The 16,360-nt window shown below is 42.0% G+C and overlaps 1 protein-coding gene across 2 annotated transcripts in view; it reads right to left on the bottom strand.

The window, feature by feature from the left end:
- Positions 1-1,245: 1,245 nt before the first annotated feature.
- The window catches only part of LOC117560218 (titin-like), a 36,465-nt gene continuing 21,350 nt past the window's right edge, over positions 1,246-16,360 (bottom strand). The window contains exons 9-16 of one of the 2 annotated variants that reach the window (XM_034237061.1): positions 11,709-11,936; positions 7,571-7,840; positions 5,443-5,703; positions 4,378-4,638; positions 3,447-3,528; positions 3,290-3,350; positions 1,804-2,030; positions 1,246-1,689 (exon numbers count right to left, since the gene is read on the bottom strand). In XM_034237061.1, the coding sequence (XP_034092952.1) occupies positions 1,611-1,689; positions 1,804-2,030; positions 3,290-3,350; positions 3,447-3,528; positions 4,378-4,638; positions 5,443-5,703; positions 7,571-7,840; positions 11,709-11,936 (1,469 nt within the window). In that variant the 3' untranslated portion in view covers positions 1,246-1,610. The remainder of the gene's footprint in view (positions 1,690-1,803; positions 2,031-3,289; positions 3,351-3,446; positions 3,529-4,377; positions 4,639-5,442; positions 5,704-7,570; positions 7,841-11,708; positions 11,937-16,360) is intronic. The other variant, XM_034237062.1, reaches the window with a different exon arrangement.

Raw genomic sequence — 16,360 nt, 5'->3', positions numbered from 1 at the left:
ATGAATATGTGATATGTGACCTTGTTTATTAACAACAGTTAATAACCAGATGCTATAGTACAATCTGTCACTGTCTCACCTCCACAGTCACAGTTCATTCACTTCAGTGGTGGAGCTCGAAGCATTCTTCTTCCTGAATTGAATCCAAAAACAAACAGATTTATAAATATGAGAGTCAGTACACAGGGGAACATATCAATGCTGGATATGATTATGCATTTAAAGAGTTACCTCATACAGAGAAAGAAAAGGAGCAGAGGAATCATATACTGTGATGCTAATACTGTCAGTATTACTTACGTTAAATGTAATTTAGCTGACACTTTTATCCAAAGCAACCTACCTACAATGATTCAGAACGCCGCTGCTCGAGTCCTCACTGACACTAAGAAAGTGGATCACATCACTCCTGTTCTGAAGTCTTTACACTGGCTTCCTGTGTGTCAAATAATAGATTTCAAAATACTGCTGCTGGTTTATAAAGCACTGAATGGTTTAGGCCCAAAATACATTTCTGACCTCCTGCTAAATGATGAACCATCCAGATCTCTCAGGTCTTCAGGGACTGGTCAGCTTTCTGTCCCCAGAGTCAGAACTAAACATGGAGAAGCAGCGTTCAGTTATTATGCTCCAAATATCTGGAACAAACTCCCAGAAACCTGCAGGTCCGCTGCAACTCTGACTACTTTTAAATCCAGGCTGAAGACTTTTCTTTTTGTCGCTGCTTTTAATTGAACTATTCATATCTTAGACTGCACTGTAACTTTTATCCATGTATTTTTTCTTTTAATGTTTATTTTATTAGCTTTTCTTTTTAATGACAGATTTTAAATGCCATTTTCTTAATGTCTTTCATTTTTTGTAAAGCACTTTGAATTGCCTTGTGTTGAAAAGTGCTATATAAATAAACGTGCCTTGCCTTGCCTTACAATACGGTAGACATGCAGGACCCAATGTGGCTTATACATCTTGCCAAAGGACAGTTTGACATGTTGACTGCAGGGGACTGAACCTCCGCCCCTTTGATTTATAGACATCCATGAGCCATCATAGCTCTCACCAATGTAGTCTTAGTCACATTAGGCGTTCATAATAATACACTGTTTTGAGATGAAGCACCTTATGAAACTATTAGGATGTCCCTCTGGCTCCCTCGTCACTTAAACATTAAACACCTGGCTTAGAAATGTTGACAATCAGTAACAGGTAATGAACTGAATAACTTTATTTAATGATATGGTTACTTACAAACAATACACATCAGTGACATCAAATCAGTTTTACAAATTACAATTTCTTTTTTAACAAAACACTAACTTATGATGATAATGAAGCAGAAGTTAAATATGAATAAAATGAAAATGATCAACATGTAAAACAATAAAAAGGCAATTAAACTGAACATCAGAGCAGAAAAAGATGATGGTAAATATATATTGTACATAGAGAAATGTGGGCTACTTTGAGAAGCTTCAAAATAGTTTTCTGTCTTGGAATTTATAAATTACAAGCTTCAGCATACGTTAGCTACATGATACTAGAAATCCAGCAGACCTTATATTTATATGTATGTTTAAACAGTTTGAGCACTGTTGAAGAGAACACAGATGTTATGTCAATACTCTTGGTTTTTTGTTGACTACGCTGTACAATGCAGATGGATCGTCCGCAGCCTCATGACGCTCTGATCTGTTGATAAAGCAAATTATAAACTCACATTACTGACTAAGAACATGTTTTTGTAAAGAAGGATGAAACAACATAATAACTTTATGTAGCAAAGAAAGAGGATCTTTTACTCACTCTGCAGTAGCACTGTGACCTTTAAATGTGACAGTAGAGTGGTCAACATCTTCCTCCTTGTCCTTCTCGTCCTTCTTGTGTCTGCGGAGATGAGCGGGCTTGATGTTGGAGTAGAGAGCATCTTCCTGGTTTTGAATGAATCTCACGCTGGCATAGCAAACCTCGGCCTCCGGCTCTGGTGTTGCATTCTGTACTTCAGCTGAAGGGCGGTCATACATGCGTACCTGCTGGAAACATCACAAAGACAAACAACATATATTTCTAGTGGTTAGTGTCTCATAGATTGGCCTTTAAGACACAATCACCATTACTTTTGCAATGGGGCTTCTTTGCAATTTCAGTACATTTAAAAATTCCAAATCAGGCACCAAAAACTCCTCGATTTACTAAATGTCCTCATCTTTCAAAGTCAAGTGCAATTTTCAAAGTCTAAAAGTGATTAAAAGGTTTGAGGCATAAACTGTATTTAAGAAGTTGACATGATCAATATGAATTTGGCTAATTATGGTGTTGAAGCCTTGAATTTGGTATTTTGCCCACTGCCACCTCAATGTTCTGTTCTTTTCTGAACAAAAAACATATTACAAAAACTTTTTTTAGGACTGCAAATTGGTTCAAGTTGTAAAAAAACAATTGTGGACAACATTATGTTTTTTGATAACAAGTCACCTTTTTGCTAATATACTCTAAATGGGACCATAACTTACAACACATCAGTTGTGCTGTATTAAAGAAGACTTTAAATCATCAAGTAAGACCATAAACTCATCAGGAAAACATATACTGAGGTCATAAATCATGTTAAAAGTAGGGTCATTTTCTCATAGAATTCTACACAATCAGATGCTGTGTTATAGCCAGTGGATTCGCTCTCTGCTGGCCATTGGAAAGAATGCAGCCTTAAGGCACTTTGGCATTGGATTCATCTTTCAGACCTGAGGTGGCTGCTTGCTTTGAGATCACTTCTGTTATTGTCATTGTATCCCCCAATATTTAAAAAATGCTTACATGTATGGAAAGGTTTACATCCCAAGCAATGGAAAGACCAAAGACACCTTACACATAATGTTGATAACCGTATGACACAGAATGAAAAGACAAAAGCATAGCTATGGATTTATCAAATTGAATTTAACAGGAGGAAAAAAGAAAGTATGATAGGTACTGAATGGTAATCACCTGCACACTGGTAAGCACTGCAAAAAGGCCTCTCATTCACCAAACTCACACACAGATGGCGACAAAGCTTCACCGAAAAAGTACTACATGGCCCATGAAGAGCATCTTGATTACATTTATTTTGGTCTTTAAACACACAGACAGGGATCAAAGCCTCAACACTGTGATTAATGGATGACTCACTCCACCTCCTGAGTCATATTTAGTTTGGGAAAAGGACGTTTCCAAACTGGGACATGATGCACTGTTCAAATGAGTTTGCAGATGAGGGTTGACCCTTAGTGACACCTGAAATCTTCCTTCTCACCTGAGCGTCGTTGTCTGGTCTCTCTCCAGCTTCCGTGGTTGGTTTCGAGGACCTCTTTCTTCTGGAAAACAAAGTGAATTAACAAAAAAATTAATCTTAACATTAAATAACTGTGAAGCATAACTGAACGTAATCAAAGTAAAACTGAACTGCTTACCTAATCAACAGAAAGGCAATGAGGAATATGATACCCACAATAACAGCAGTTATTGATCCAGCAGCGACTGATTTCATTGAACCTGGGAAACAGTGACAATTAGCTTTTGTATTACAGCTATATTTGAGTTCCTTAACAGGTGATTATTGGTCATTATTACATCTGAGATCTTAAGAGAGAAGCATTTAAAATAGCAACTCATCACAGTTTTTTTTTGCTTTTGCGTCGCATAAATGATCAACAGCACAAGGGTGTTTTTAAAACGGAAACAACCGTTGATATTGGCGCCCCCCAGACTAACGATTAATAGTTGACTTTGCACTCAAATGTTCAAATCTCTGTTTTGGATTCTTTAGCAGAGCAGTCAGTTGATCCCAACTTAGTGATGAGGTTAATCACCTTATCAGGAATGCTGCCCACAAATATTTCATGGAACATTTGGGAAACTATAGTTTTCGATGCCAAAGAGAGGGACTCGATGACATTCTGGCAATCTGTCAGGTGACTGAAAAAAGGGAGGCAAGACCTTTCCTAGCATCTTGTTAAAAGTGAAGAAGTGCTGACCTCGACTGGGAGAGCAGAGAGTGTTGGAAGACTTGCAAGTAGTCAAAAAGCCTCACTTTAGCAAGATGACCAATGGTAAGGCAAACATAAATATAGATTGGTTGTACTGGTTGACAACCCAATGCAGAGTAATGCAGAGGTTGTTGTCGATGCCTGTGGCTTAGCAGAGAGGGGAAGTAGACTATGTGGGTGCTTGAAATTATCACAAAAAGTCCGGCAACTTCGAGTAGCAAACCTCAGATTTAGAATTCAAAATAAAAATTCTGTCCAGAGAGTGTAACAGTTAATTGCATCTTGGATCTTCAAAGAATTGTAGTGCTAAAGTTGCTGTGCCTCTTGGGAGGTCCTGTGGTGTGAAATGACTTACCTGCCACAACAGACAGATGTAAGGTAGAGTTAAGACGTCCTATTTTGTTCTGGGTTACACAGTAATAACTCCCACTGTGTTCAGCTCTGAAGTCAGTGATGGTGAAGATCTGTCCTGAAGCTTTTGGAGAGTCTTCATTCCTCTTGTACCAGGTGTAGTTAGCTGCTGGGTTAGCATCACTGCTACAGGTCAGAGTCACTGAACTGCCCTCCTCTATCTCAGCAGAGGGACTCACTGACACAGAGGGAAGCTTTGGAGCATCTGGAAGAGAATGTGTAGAAGTGTATCTTTAGTAAAGTAGATCTACTAATTCCCCACTTGATATCATCAAGGTGTGCGGAAGGGGAAACAAAGTGGCCTTGTTTTTGACCTGAGCACTGCAATCTAGATTGTGTACTATGCAATATTTTAGGAGATTGATAAGATCGTTAGTCAATCAATCTATTAGCAGCAAACACATGTTCTTGATCCTACGATGTGTACATTGTTCCTGCAAAGATTGTGCCAATAAGCTCGAGTCGTATCCTTAGTTGAAAGCTACAGTTCATTTGATTGAAACGTTGGTTTACTCTCTCAGCAGACATAAGAGGACCAAACTAATGAAACTAGAAAAATGAAAAATGTGTTCATCCCTAAGATTTACATAAAGAAAGCCAAGTAGGCAAATCACAGAGTAAAGTATGGAGAGCTCATGTCATGAATGGCGTAAATCCTTCAGCTGCAGCCAATAAAGAGTCATCCCTTTATCAAACACAGAGGCATTTTGGACTAAAACAAATGAAACCTTAGAAGTAACAGTGACATATTAGCATTACATGAAATCCAACTCTTTTTAGAGGTATTGCTTCCAAGCTGGCATGGACTCGAGGAATGACTCAAGGGATCACAAACCTTTTTTAACGTACACATGGCATGTGAATATGTTAGACATCAAAAGGTGATAGACATGCTTTATGAATTTATTTTAGATAATGTTTTTACCAGGGAAAGATCATCACAGGTTAACAATCACCATCTCTACTCAACACATGTATATTAGGTGACTTGTTGATGTTTTGGACTTACATTGGACATCTATGTGTACTGATGTAGAGTTGATCTGGCCGTACTTATTCTTAGACTCACAGTGGTAGTTCCCTTTGTCCTCTAAGGTGATAGAGGCGAGTTGATGAATGTCTTTTGACCCCCAAGGCAGTGTTTGGTTGTCCTTGTACCAGGTGTAGTTAGCTGCTGGATTAGCGCCACCTTTACAGGTCAGCTGCAATGATTTGCCAATCTCTATTTTAGCAGAGGGACTCGCTGACACAGAGGAAGTCTTTGGAGCATCTGGAGGACAAAAGAGAGAAACCAGTTTTGTGGGCATATGGCTACAACAAACCAGAAGCAGCAACACAACGATTAAGCTCACTTCACTTCCATCTACAATAGAAACCCTGCTCCATGAGACAGGGTGTTATCAAATCTGCAAAGATGGCAGATTAAAATATTTCCTGATAGACCTGACGATGACATTTGGCCACAAGTTTTCTCTTCATGGCCTCATCTTTTTGAAGAAGATGCATCACAACAATGTTAAGTGACTCAAAATCTCCTCACACTGTAGAAAAACACAGTTTGTGTAGCAATGTGCGTCTGGGACTTCAAATGTTGCAATAACAAAAGTGATTGCAATATGTTATGGCTTTACTTAGAAAGGCTATGCATGTACTTTACATTTGGTTTAACACTGCACCAGTTGCATCCAAGACAATGTGTTGCTTACTAGATTAGCAAAAACGGTTAGGAGACTGACCTCCTGCGGTTTTATACACACAACTGGAAAGGTATAAGAAAGACACATTTCCAAATGTACATTGAAATAATGAGTTGTTGAGTGGATGAATATTCATCTATAGCACATATAGAATTTAAAATGTAAACACTAGTCCATAGCCCATTTTATGCCAGAGTCACAGTATTTGCATTTGTAGTATTATTACTGTATGCTTGGATATTTATCAGACATGATATGTGTTGCGCCCATTAGAATGGTTTATATGTTTTGTTATTTGAACACTAGATGGCGTAATGGGGCAACAGCATACAAGTGATCTCCAGGCACAGGTGCATTGATTGTGACTGGGAGAGCAATCGTTTTTTTAGCATGTCTGTGAACACGCTGTTTTCTTTGAAAATAAAAGATATTGAAAGCTACACTTCGTCATACTTGGAGATTACACGCGTCCAATTAGTTAAACCCAGTTTGGTCAATCCCAGGTGATATTGAGTGGCAATAGTCACCACATAATGAATTAACTGACACCCACTGTAAATACTGAAATAACTGACACCATAATAAGGCATCCGACAGAGCTGTCCTTACACACAGACCGGACTTTTACTGAAGCCTCAGGTCAAAAGAGGATGAGAAGCCCTCCTATGATTACTGATGTTACTGAGGCTTGCCCCACTGCAGCTGCTCATTCTGACTTTCTTCTGCTAATAATATAATCAGCCTTTCTTCCATGTGGGCAGTACTGTGCATTGATCTTTCTTGGATTTACACCTTTGCCCAGTTATGGGAAAGTTCTGCTCCAGTTCTTGAATAGAAATGTGTTAACAAAGATTACCCTAAGTGATGTTGTTTCTCATGTAGTACATGTTGTACAGGGTACAAAATGACAATGACAAAAAAAATGACCATAACTACATTTCTCTAAAAAGGGGAAAATTAATAATCTTTTTTCTCAAAGTAATGATAAACCTGTGAGTTGGATGTAGAAAAGTCAGAATCAATGTAGATTTTATATATTTAAAAACAAAAAAAGATCAGTTAGCTGAGTTTCTTCCCGTTACATGGATATAAAATATTCATAGTTTATTAAATATTAAGATGCCCTCAGACGCTGTGTGCTGCAGATGATGCGTTTTTCCACCCGGGGGCGGGGGGGTTGGGGTTCAGCAAAGATTACCTTAGGTGAAGTTGATTCTCACGTAGTACATGTTGTACAGAGTATTTAAATCACAAAATGTGAATAGCTGTGTAGATGCATTTTAGACTTTGAAGGTGGAGTGATAAATGGATGGCTCATTGTTTGATTCTGGGACTTTAAACCGGACAAAGCTTCTATAATCTCCTGAAGCTTCTCGGTGAATTACACCAGACTCTAAATGTATAGCAAGTAGATATAAGAAACTAACAACAATTACTCACAATTCACATCAATAGAGATGTCTTTAGATGCCTTCGTCCCCAGCTTGTTCCCAGCTGTACAGCAGTACTGTCCAGAGTCAGAGGAATTAATGGAGCTGAAGACAAGCTTTGGTTCTTTTTTGAAAAGAGGAAGATATTCTTTTATATTCCTCTTGTACCAGGTGTAGTTAGCTGCTGGGTTAGCATCACTGCTACAAGTCAGAGTCACTGAACTGCCCTCCTCTATCTCAGCAGAGGGACTCACTGACACAGACGGGAGCTTTGGAGAGTCTGGAAGAGATGTGTTAACAATATTAAGAATGTGTTGCTCACTAGATTAGCACAAAGGGTATCTACATTATTGAACACTAAATGTAGCTACATTTTGGACTTCGAACATGGTTTGACAAAATGCTTGTTGGACGGATTTAACCTTTGTCCAAAACGTGCACAACATTGAAACTTTACACTTTACACTAAGGTACACTTGATTTTTAGTCGATACAGGGCAACGGATGAAGACTGTGATGTTAATCACTACAAACTCAAATGTATGATTGAAGATTATTATAATATTGTACGTCTCTCTGTATGAGAACCTTGTTTCATTTATTTGTAATTATCTTATTGTTTTTTCACCTCCTTAACCTGTTTTTGGGTTGAGGAGCTTGGGGGAACGCTACAAAACTCAGTATTAAAGGTTTTTCTTACATTGTTCATATTATAATAATTTACCTTAATGGGTTAAATATATTGTGAATATAGTTTTAGTGTTGTTTCCATGTTATGCCATAGTGTCTGAGGTATAGAGTTATGAGTATAATACCCCTTTCACACCAACGCGTTTTCAGCTCGGACTCGAAGCTGGAGCCTGAAAAGTACCGGTTTTTCCTGTTCACACCGCGCCGCCTCTTAGCTCCGGAATCCGGTTAACTTCCAGCTCCACATTTTTTTCGGTCTAGAGGCAAGAGCTTCGGAGCTAAGAGGCGGCGTCGCTTACGTCTCTCTTACGTCGAGGCGGGAGCAGGGGCAGATTTGTCGTTGATGCTGAAGACCACAAAGAAGACTCTTGCATTTCGCATGTGATGTTTGTAAAGTTCCAAGTAAAGTCGTCCGATGCCTTCCATGCAGGGCCGCCCCTCCCTACAGGCCAATCACGCAGACTGCATGGGGCCCCGCCTTGCGCAGGGGGCCCCGCCCAGAGGGCCTCAGCTGCTGTGCGCAGTTCTCCGCTCAGTTCTCCGCGCACCCCCGGCTGACACGCGAGAGTGAGAGGTGACAAGGGTCTGTAACCCGACACCGTTGCAATGAATCGACATCTGACCAATCACGGCTTTGATACGGCCACTAGTGCAGGTGAAGAGATGTCGGTGAAAAGACAGTTTCAGTCCGGCACAAGCAAGAGGGGAAAAAAACAAAACATGAAGAAACTAGAGCATCACTCGAAGGTGGGTTATTGTATGAGTCAAATGTACAACTTGCGAATGTTGTATAAGTCAAATTGCCAATTGCCATATTAAAACATCAGCTGTAATTCAGGACATGAAGAAGGCAGTCTCTGCATAGCATATAGGCTAATGGAGATGCAGTTATTTCCAGCATTCTTTATTTAACATTCATTCAAGTATGTTATGCCTTTTATCTGCTAATGTACAGGAGGAAGAGTGATACACTGTCTGTCTAGTTGGCTTACATAACAGTCAAAGTTTACAGCCTAAAAAACATGGAGCATTTTTCCCCCTTATATTCATTTTTATGTCAATTTGCACATTTCATGGTGACGCTCAGCCTCTCCCCTTAACTCCTAACAGTCATCATCATGTCAACCACAACACAGACAAATACTGATAGAAATGTGTGTGTAGTTGTTGATACATTGCTGACAGAGGGAACTTATTTTAATACAGATTTAAGAAATATCAGTTTTGAGCATGTCATAAGCATGTTTTGTCTTGACTATACAACTATATTATAATAAAATAATATAGTATTTATATTATTGAATTGATTATGATTATTATTATTAGTAGAAGTTGTTTATTTGCATTAATTATATTTTAATCTTTTTGAGGCTAGTATTTGGCAGGAAATGCAGACGTATTCACCTGTAAACGCATACTGAACGACATACATGCACAACCATTTACCTCACTGCATAAAAAAGTGTTGATAATAATAATAAACAGGAATTATATTTGCAAAGTAGCCTACTTTGTTTCCAAAAACATTTTATTTCACTCCTGTCGGTTGGGGGGGCCTCATCTCACAATGTCGCTTGGGGCCCCAAGTTGGCCAGGGGCGGCCCTGCTTCCATGTCGTTTCGTAAGAGGATAACCAAAGCGAACAGCGCTTCAATACAATCGGCCATTGTTGTTGTTGTCGATGTGAGGGATTTCCGCGGTTTGGATTTTATGAAGCAGGCACGTAAACGGTGACGTCATGACGCAGCAGCGGCAGCTCTGGGCGGTGTGAACAGAGCGGGAGCAGAAAAGGGAAACCGGAGCTGAACCAGAAAAGCTCCGGCACGGAGCTAGAAAGGGAAAAGCGCTGGTGTGAAAGCCGCATAATACCTCATTCACACCAACGCAACTCCGGTTCAAGCTCCGTGCTAGAGCTTTTCAGGTTCAGAACCGGTTCTTCGGTTTAGCTCTGGCTCTTTTCACACCGCCAGAGTCCGACTGGTGCTGCGTCATTGCGTCATCGTTTGCGTCATGACGTAACCGTTTGCGTGCCTGCTTCATAAAGCCAAACCGCGTGGATGAAATCAGTTGCATTCATTTCTTATGGCTCTATCTGCAGCTTTTCCGGAGTCATTTCTGTGGTTTAGAGTTAGACTATATTCTTATAAAAAAGTGTACTCGTGTCAATAAAGGTTTTTTTTAAAACACAACTGCTTCCGAGGTCGGTCTTATTTCTTAAGGTGGACTGAACCATGAGTGTGGAGTAACGTTGTATCTTTCATTTAAATGAACTGTAACCTTCACCCAGGTATGTAACAGCTGTTCTCAAATGAACACGTGAAGTAAAGTTTAATATTTATAGTTTTATAGATTTATAATGAGTTATAATGAGAGGTGATCAACGTGAATGCTCAGGTTCCACCTTAACACGCAGACACGTTGCTTCACCATGAGCAGAAACCTTTATACAGTCTATGGCAGAAACACTGAAACTCTGAAACTCTTGTTAAGTTTCTCCATCGTTGTGAACAAACTGGATAAAACGCGGGCTTTTTGTTGTTCTTCAGGAGTTGATCCTGTCTCTGCCCCCGCCTCGACGTAAGCGTGACGTATGCGGTGCTTTTGCTCTGACCGGACCATTTTTGGTGCTTGAAACGAACCGGATTCTGGAGCTAAGAGGCTGCTCCGCTGCGGTGCGAACAGGAAAACACGGTGCTTTTCAAACTCCAGCTCCGAAACCGGCCCCGAAACACCGTTGGTGTGAATGAGGTATAGAGTTATGAGTAAGTGATGTTAGTGCACTGAGGCAGGACAAAACCTTAACACAGTATTTCTTAGACAAAATAAATGAATACATATTAGAGGGTGTGGTACATAAAAAGAGTCTTCTTTGCTATGTTGAGTGTTTCTCTGTGGAAAGGCCATCCATACAGACATAGTATTACCATGCTAAATGGTGCTGTATTTCTAAAGGGTTTGAACTATCTTACAATATAAATGCAGATCGTACAGTACGTCTCACAGAGAGGAGGAAGACAACAAATCCACTCGCTGCTGCAGTTCAACCCATGGCTGCTGCTTTTGTTTTTTCACCTCCTTAAATTATCTTGTGGGCTCTCATCAAGATTAAATTACGTTGCAGGTGCTTGCAAAATCAAAAATGTCTCATCTTGCACCTGCAACCTTGAATGACCTAATTTATGATATCTTTCTTTGTGGGGTCTCTTGGTGCCTAAATGATTTTCTGTTATTGTTGATATTTAGTTTTGTTTGTAACTCTTCTTTATTCAAAATGAGGTCTCCACCTAAATCTATGTCATCTGTGTGTCTCTTTACCCAAGATGGCTTTTTTACTGGCTGTAGTTAAGCTTTCTTTTTCTATATAATTGCGGCATCTGCATTCAGATTCAGAAGAATCCTCTGAAATTGTCATTGTAATGTCAGTGTGTGTGTGTGTGTGTGTGTATGAGTAAACTCACACACTGTAGGAGAGGGGAAGTCTTCATGTCCTTCAAAAGCACATGAGATCCTGTCTGCGTGGTGAAACAAGCCTTTATAAGAAGATCTCGTTGTTGTGTGGATTTTCTCTCCGTTCTTGAACCAGACGTAGGAAACACCACCAGCTGGACTGCAGCTGCTGTGACACTTCAGCTCTGCTAAGGTATCAGACTGCTGGATTGTTGCTGTGATCACCTGCACCTGCAGAGCTGGATATGAGAAAAATAAACATTTGAAATGACACAATATTATATCAGTTGGTCCAGCGGTTTATTTGGGGTTTGTTATGTAAGGGGTGGGGGGCTGATAGATGAAGAGCACAGTCTTTTTTAATAGTCCCATTAAACTGTTATTCATTTACATCTTAAATATTGCAATATACACACCTTTTCCTAAATCAAAACTTTCCCTTAACTTTTCTAAGTGCCATTTTCAATTACCATTTACACCTTATCATGCAGGCTCATGGGGAAAGTGATAATCATAATTACAGTTGGTCAAAAAAGTATTTAATCAGCCACCAAGTGTGCAAGTTCTCCCACTTAAAAAGATGAGAGAGGCCTGTCATTTTCATCCTAGGTACACTTCAACTATGAGAGACAGAATGGGGGGAAAGAATCCAGGAAATCACATTGTAGGATTTTTAATGAATTAATTGGTAAATTCCTCGGTAAAATAAGTATTTGGTCACCTACAAACAAACAAGATTTCTGGCTCTCACAGACCTGTAACTTCTTCTTTAAGAGCCTCCTCTGTCCTCCACTCGTTAACTGTATTAATGGTACCTGTTTGAACTCGTTATCAGTATAAAAGACACCTGTCCACAACCTCAAACAGTCACACTCCAAACTCCACTATGGCCAAGACCAAAGAGCTGTCAAAGGACACCAGAAACAAAATTGTAGACCTGCACCAGGCTGGGAAGACTGAATCTGCGATAGGTAAGCAGCTTGATGTGAATAAATCAACTGTGGGAGCAATTATTAGAAAATGGAAGACATACAAGACCACTGATAATCTCCCTCGATCTGGGGCTCCACGCAAGATCTCACCCCGTGGGGTCAAAATGATCACAAGAACGGTGAGCAAAAATCCCAGAACCACATGGGGGGAATGACCTGCAGAGAGCTGGGACCAAAGTAACAAAGGCTACATTACATTACATTACATTGCATTTAGCTGACGCTTTTATCCAAAGCGACTTACAATAAGTACATTCGACCAGGAAGACACAACCTTGAAGAAAACAGAATCATATAAGTACATCAGGTTTCATAGAGCCAAACATTTCAAGTGCTACTCAACTGGCTTTAGGTAAGCCAGCCCTTTATTAGTATAAAAGTGCTTCGTTAATAGTTCTAACGCTCGAAGTGGAGTCGAAAGAGATGAGTTTTCAGTTTGCGCCGGAAGATGTGCAAGCTATCTGCCGTCCTGATGTCAATGGGGAGCTCATTCCACCATCTTGGAGCCAGGACAGCAAACCCACGTGTTTTCGCCAATGGGAACTTGGGTCCCCCTCGCAGCGAGGGTGCAGCGAGTCGTTTGGCTGATGCAGAGCATAGTGCACGCGCTGGGGTGTACGGTTTAACCATGTCCTGGATGTAGGAAGGGCCAGATCCATTCGCAGCATGGTAAGCAAGTACCAGTGTCTTGAAGTGGATTCTAGCAGTTACCGGAAGCCAGTGAAGGGAGCGGAGGAGCGGAGTGGTGTGGGAAAATTTAGGAAGGTTGAAGACCAGACGAGCCGCTGCATTCTGGATGAGCTGCAGAGGTCGGATGGCACATGCAGGTAGACCAGCCAGGAGGGAGTTGCAGTAGTCTAGGCGTGAGATGACGAGAGCCTGGACCAGAACCTGAGTCGCTTTCTGAGTCAGCTGGGGACGTATCTTCCTGATGTTGTAAAGCGTGTATCTGCAGCAACGGGTTGTAGCAGCGATGTTTGCAGTGAAGGACAGGTTGTTATCTAGGGTCACACCCAGATTCCTTGCAGTCTGAGTCGGGGAAACAACTGAGGTGCCGATGTTGATTGTTAGGTCAAGAGTGGGACAATCTTTTCCCGGGAGGAAGAGCAGCTCAGTCTTGTCAAGGTTGAGCTTGAGGTGGTGAGCAGACATCCACTGAGAGATGTCAGCTAGACAAGCAGAGATGCGTGCGACGACCTGGGTCTCTGAGCGGGGAAAGGACAGAATTAATTGGGTGTCATCAGCGTAGCAGTGGTAAGAAAAACCATGCGGGCTAATGACTGATCCGAGCGAGTTTGTGTACAGGGAGAAGAGGAGGGGACCAAGAACAGAGCCCTGAGGGACCCCCGTAGTTAATTGACAAGGGTCGGACTCAGACCCTCTCCAAGTCACCCTGTAGGTACGGTCTTTCAGGTATGAGGTGAGGAGGGAAAGTGCAGAGCCTGAAACTCCAAGTTCTTGGAGAGTGCGAAGGAGGATCTGATGATTCACCGTGTCGAATGCAGCAGACAGGTCCAATAGGATGATGACAGAGGAGAGGGATGCAGTTTTGGCAGTGTGCAGTTCCTCCGTGACAGCAATGAGAGCAGTTTCTGTGGAGTGACCTGCCTTGAAACCAGACTGGTGCGGATCCAGAAGGTTGTTCTGATGGAGATAACAGGAGAGTTGTTTAAAGACAGCGCGTTCAAGTGATTTAGACAGGAACGGGAGGAGAGAGACAGGCCTGTAGTTTATAACATCAGACGGGTTGAGAGTGGGTTTCTTTAGGAGAGGGTTTACTCTTGCCTCCTTGAGACTGTTTGGAAAGTGACCAGAAGTTAGAAAAGTGTTGATGAAATGGGTGAGAAACGGTAGAATATCAGGAGCGATAGTCTGAAGGAGGTTTGAAGGGATAGGGTCCAGAGGACAGGTGGTAGGGCGGGCAGAGGTAATGAGGGTAAGAACCTCACTTGGAGAGAGAGGGGAAAAGGAGGTAAGTGTGTTGGTGGAAGGAGGGTCTGGTGACCCAGCGGTGAGTAAAGGTGAGTCAGAAAAAGAAGAGCGAATATCATCAACCTTTTTATCAAAGTGGGTAACAAAGTCGCTTGACAGAAGTGAGGAGGGGGGAGGAGCTTTTGGAGGGTCCAAGAGGGTGGAGAAGATGGAAAATAGTTTTTTAGGATTGGAATAGGAAGATTGGATCTTATCTTGAAAGAAAGTGCTTTTTGCCTGAGAGATCGAAGCAGAGAAAGAGGAGAGGAGAGCCTGATAGGTTAGGAGGTCGTCACGGTGTTTGGATTTCCACCATTTCCGCTCTGCTGCCCTAAGGACGGTTCTATTAGCACGCAGTGCATCATTTAGCCAGGGAGCAGGAGGGGACTGACGAGCCTGCCGAGATGTGAGAGGACAGAGCGAGTCCAGAGTGGATGAGAGAGTAGAGAGGAGAGTTTCTGCAGCAGAGTTTGGAGGCAGGAGATGGAACGAATCAGAGGAAGGGAGGGCTGAGAGCACCGACGAGGCAAAGCTAGAGGGGGAGAGGGAGCGAAGGTTACGACGGACAAGTGCAGGATGAGAAGAGATTAGTTTGTTATGTTTGGAAAGGGATAGAGAGAATGAAATGAAGAAGTGATCGGATGTGTGGAGCGGGTTTACAGAGAGGTTAGAAGTAGCGCAGTTCCTTGAGAATATGAGATCAAGGACATTGCCAGCTTTATGAGTCGGTGGGGACGGAGACAGTGAGAAAGCAAAGGCGGTTAACAGAGATGTTAGTTCGTCTATCTTCCCCGTCTGGAGGTTGAAGTCTCCGAGAAGTACAGCGGGAGGGCCAGTTTCAGGGATGAGTGAGAGGAGATTATCTAATTCCTCCAAGAAGTCCCCCAAGGCACCTGGTGGACGGTAGAGAACAACAATGGTTAACTGTATAGGATGGGTTACTGTGACGGCATGGAATTCAAAGGTGGAAGGAGTGAAGTTAGGTAGCTTGAAGAGGGAAAAGCTCCATTTGGGAGAGAGCAGGAGACCAGTGCCACCTCCTCTGCCAGTGGGTCTGGGTGTATGGGAGAAGGAATATGCAGTGGAGAGAGCTGCTGGGGTGGATGTGTTGGATGGAGTAATCCAGGTCTCAGTGAGAGCAAGGAAATCCAGAGACTGCAGGGAGGCGTAGCCAGAGATGAAGTCAGCCTTAGGAACAGCTGACTGGCAATTCCACAGGCCACCAGAAACTAGATGTTGGATCTCAGTGGAGCACGTGGGATAGACGAGAGCAGGCCGGTTATATCGATTAGGAGATACACGGGGCCAGTGATAATTGCGAGAAGACACATGAACAGGAATAGAGAAAATACACATGATTATAGCATGCGGGGCGAGACAACTAAAGAAAAGAGAAATAAGACACCAGCTCGATCAGAGTAGGATTTGCCTCCTCTTTGCCTCCCTCGTGACTCCCGCAGGACTCCAATGTCTTTGTCAGTCTTACTCCCGCAGGACTCCAATGTCTTTATCAGTCTTCGGCTGTCTGACGCTGAAGCTGACGCTCCAGGAAAGAGCTACCCGAAATGGACGCCTGATTGCTCAGTTCTCACAGCTGTAGGGCCACGGCCCTCTAATTAGTTAACTATCTACAGCTGATGGGCGACAATAGACTGGCCGTGCCTATATTAATGCAGGCTTGAGTGCTGAGACCTGTAAAG

The sequence above is a fragment of the Gymnodraco acuticeps genome, unplaced genomic scaffold (assembly GCF_902827175.1).
Source record: "Gymnodraco acuticeps unplaced genomic scaffold, fGymAcu1.1, whole genome shotgun sequence".
In the NCBI taxonomy this organism is placed as follows: Eukaryota; Metazoa; Chordata; class Actinopteri; order Perciformes; family Bathydraconidae; genus Gymnodraco; species Gymnodraco acuticeps.
This window is presented reverse-complemented; position numbering and strand designations above follow the sequence as displayed.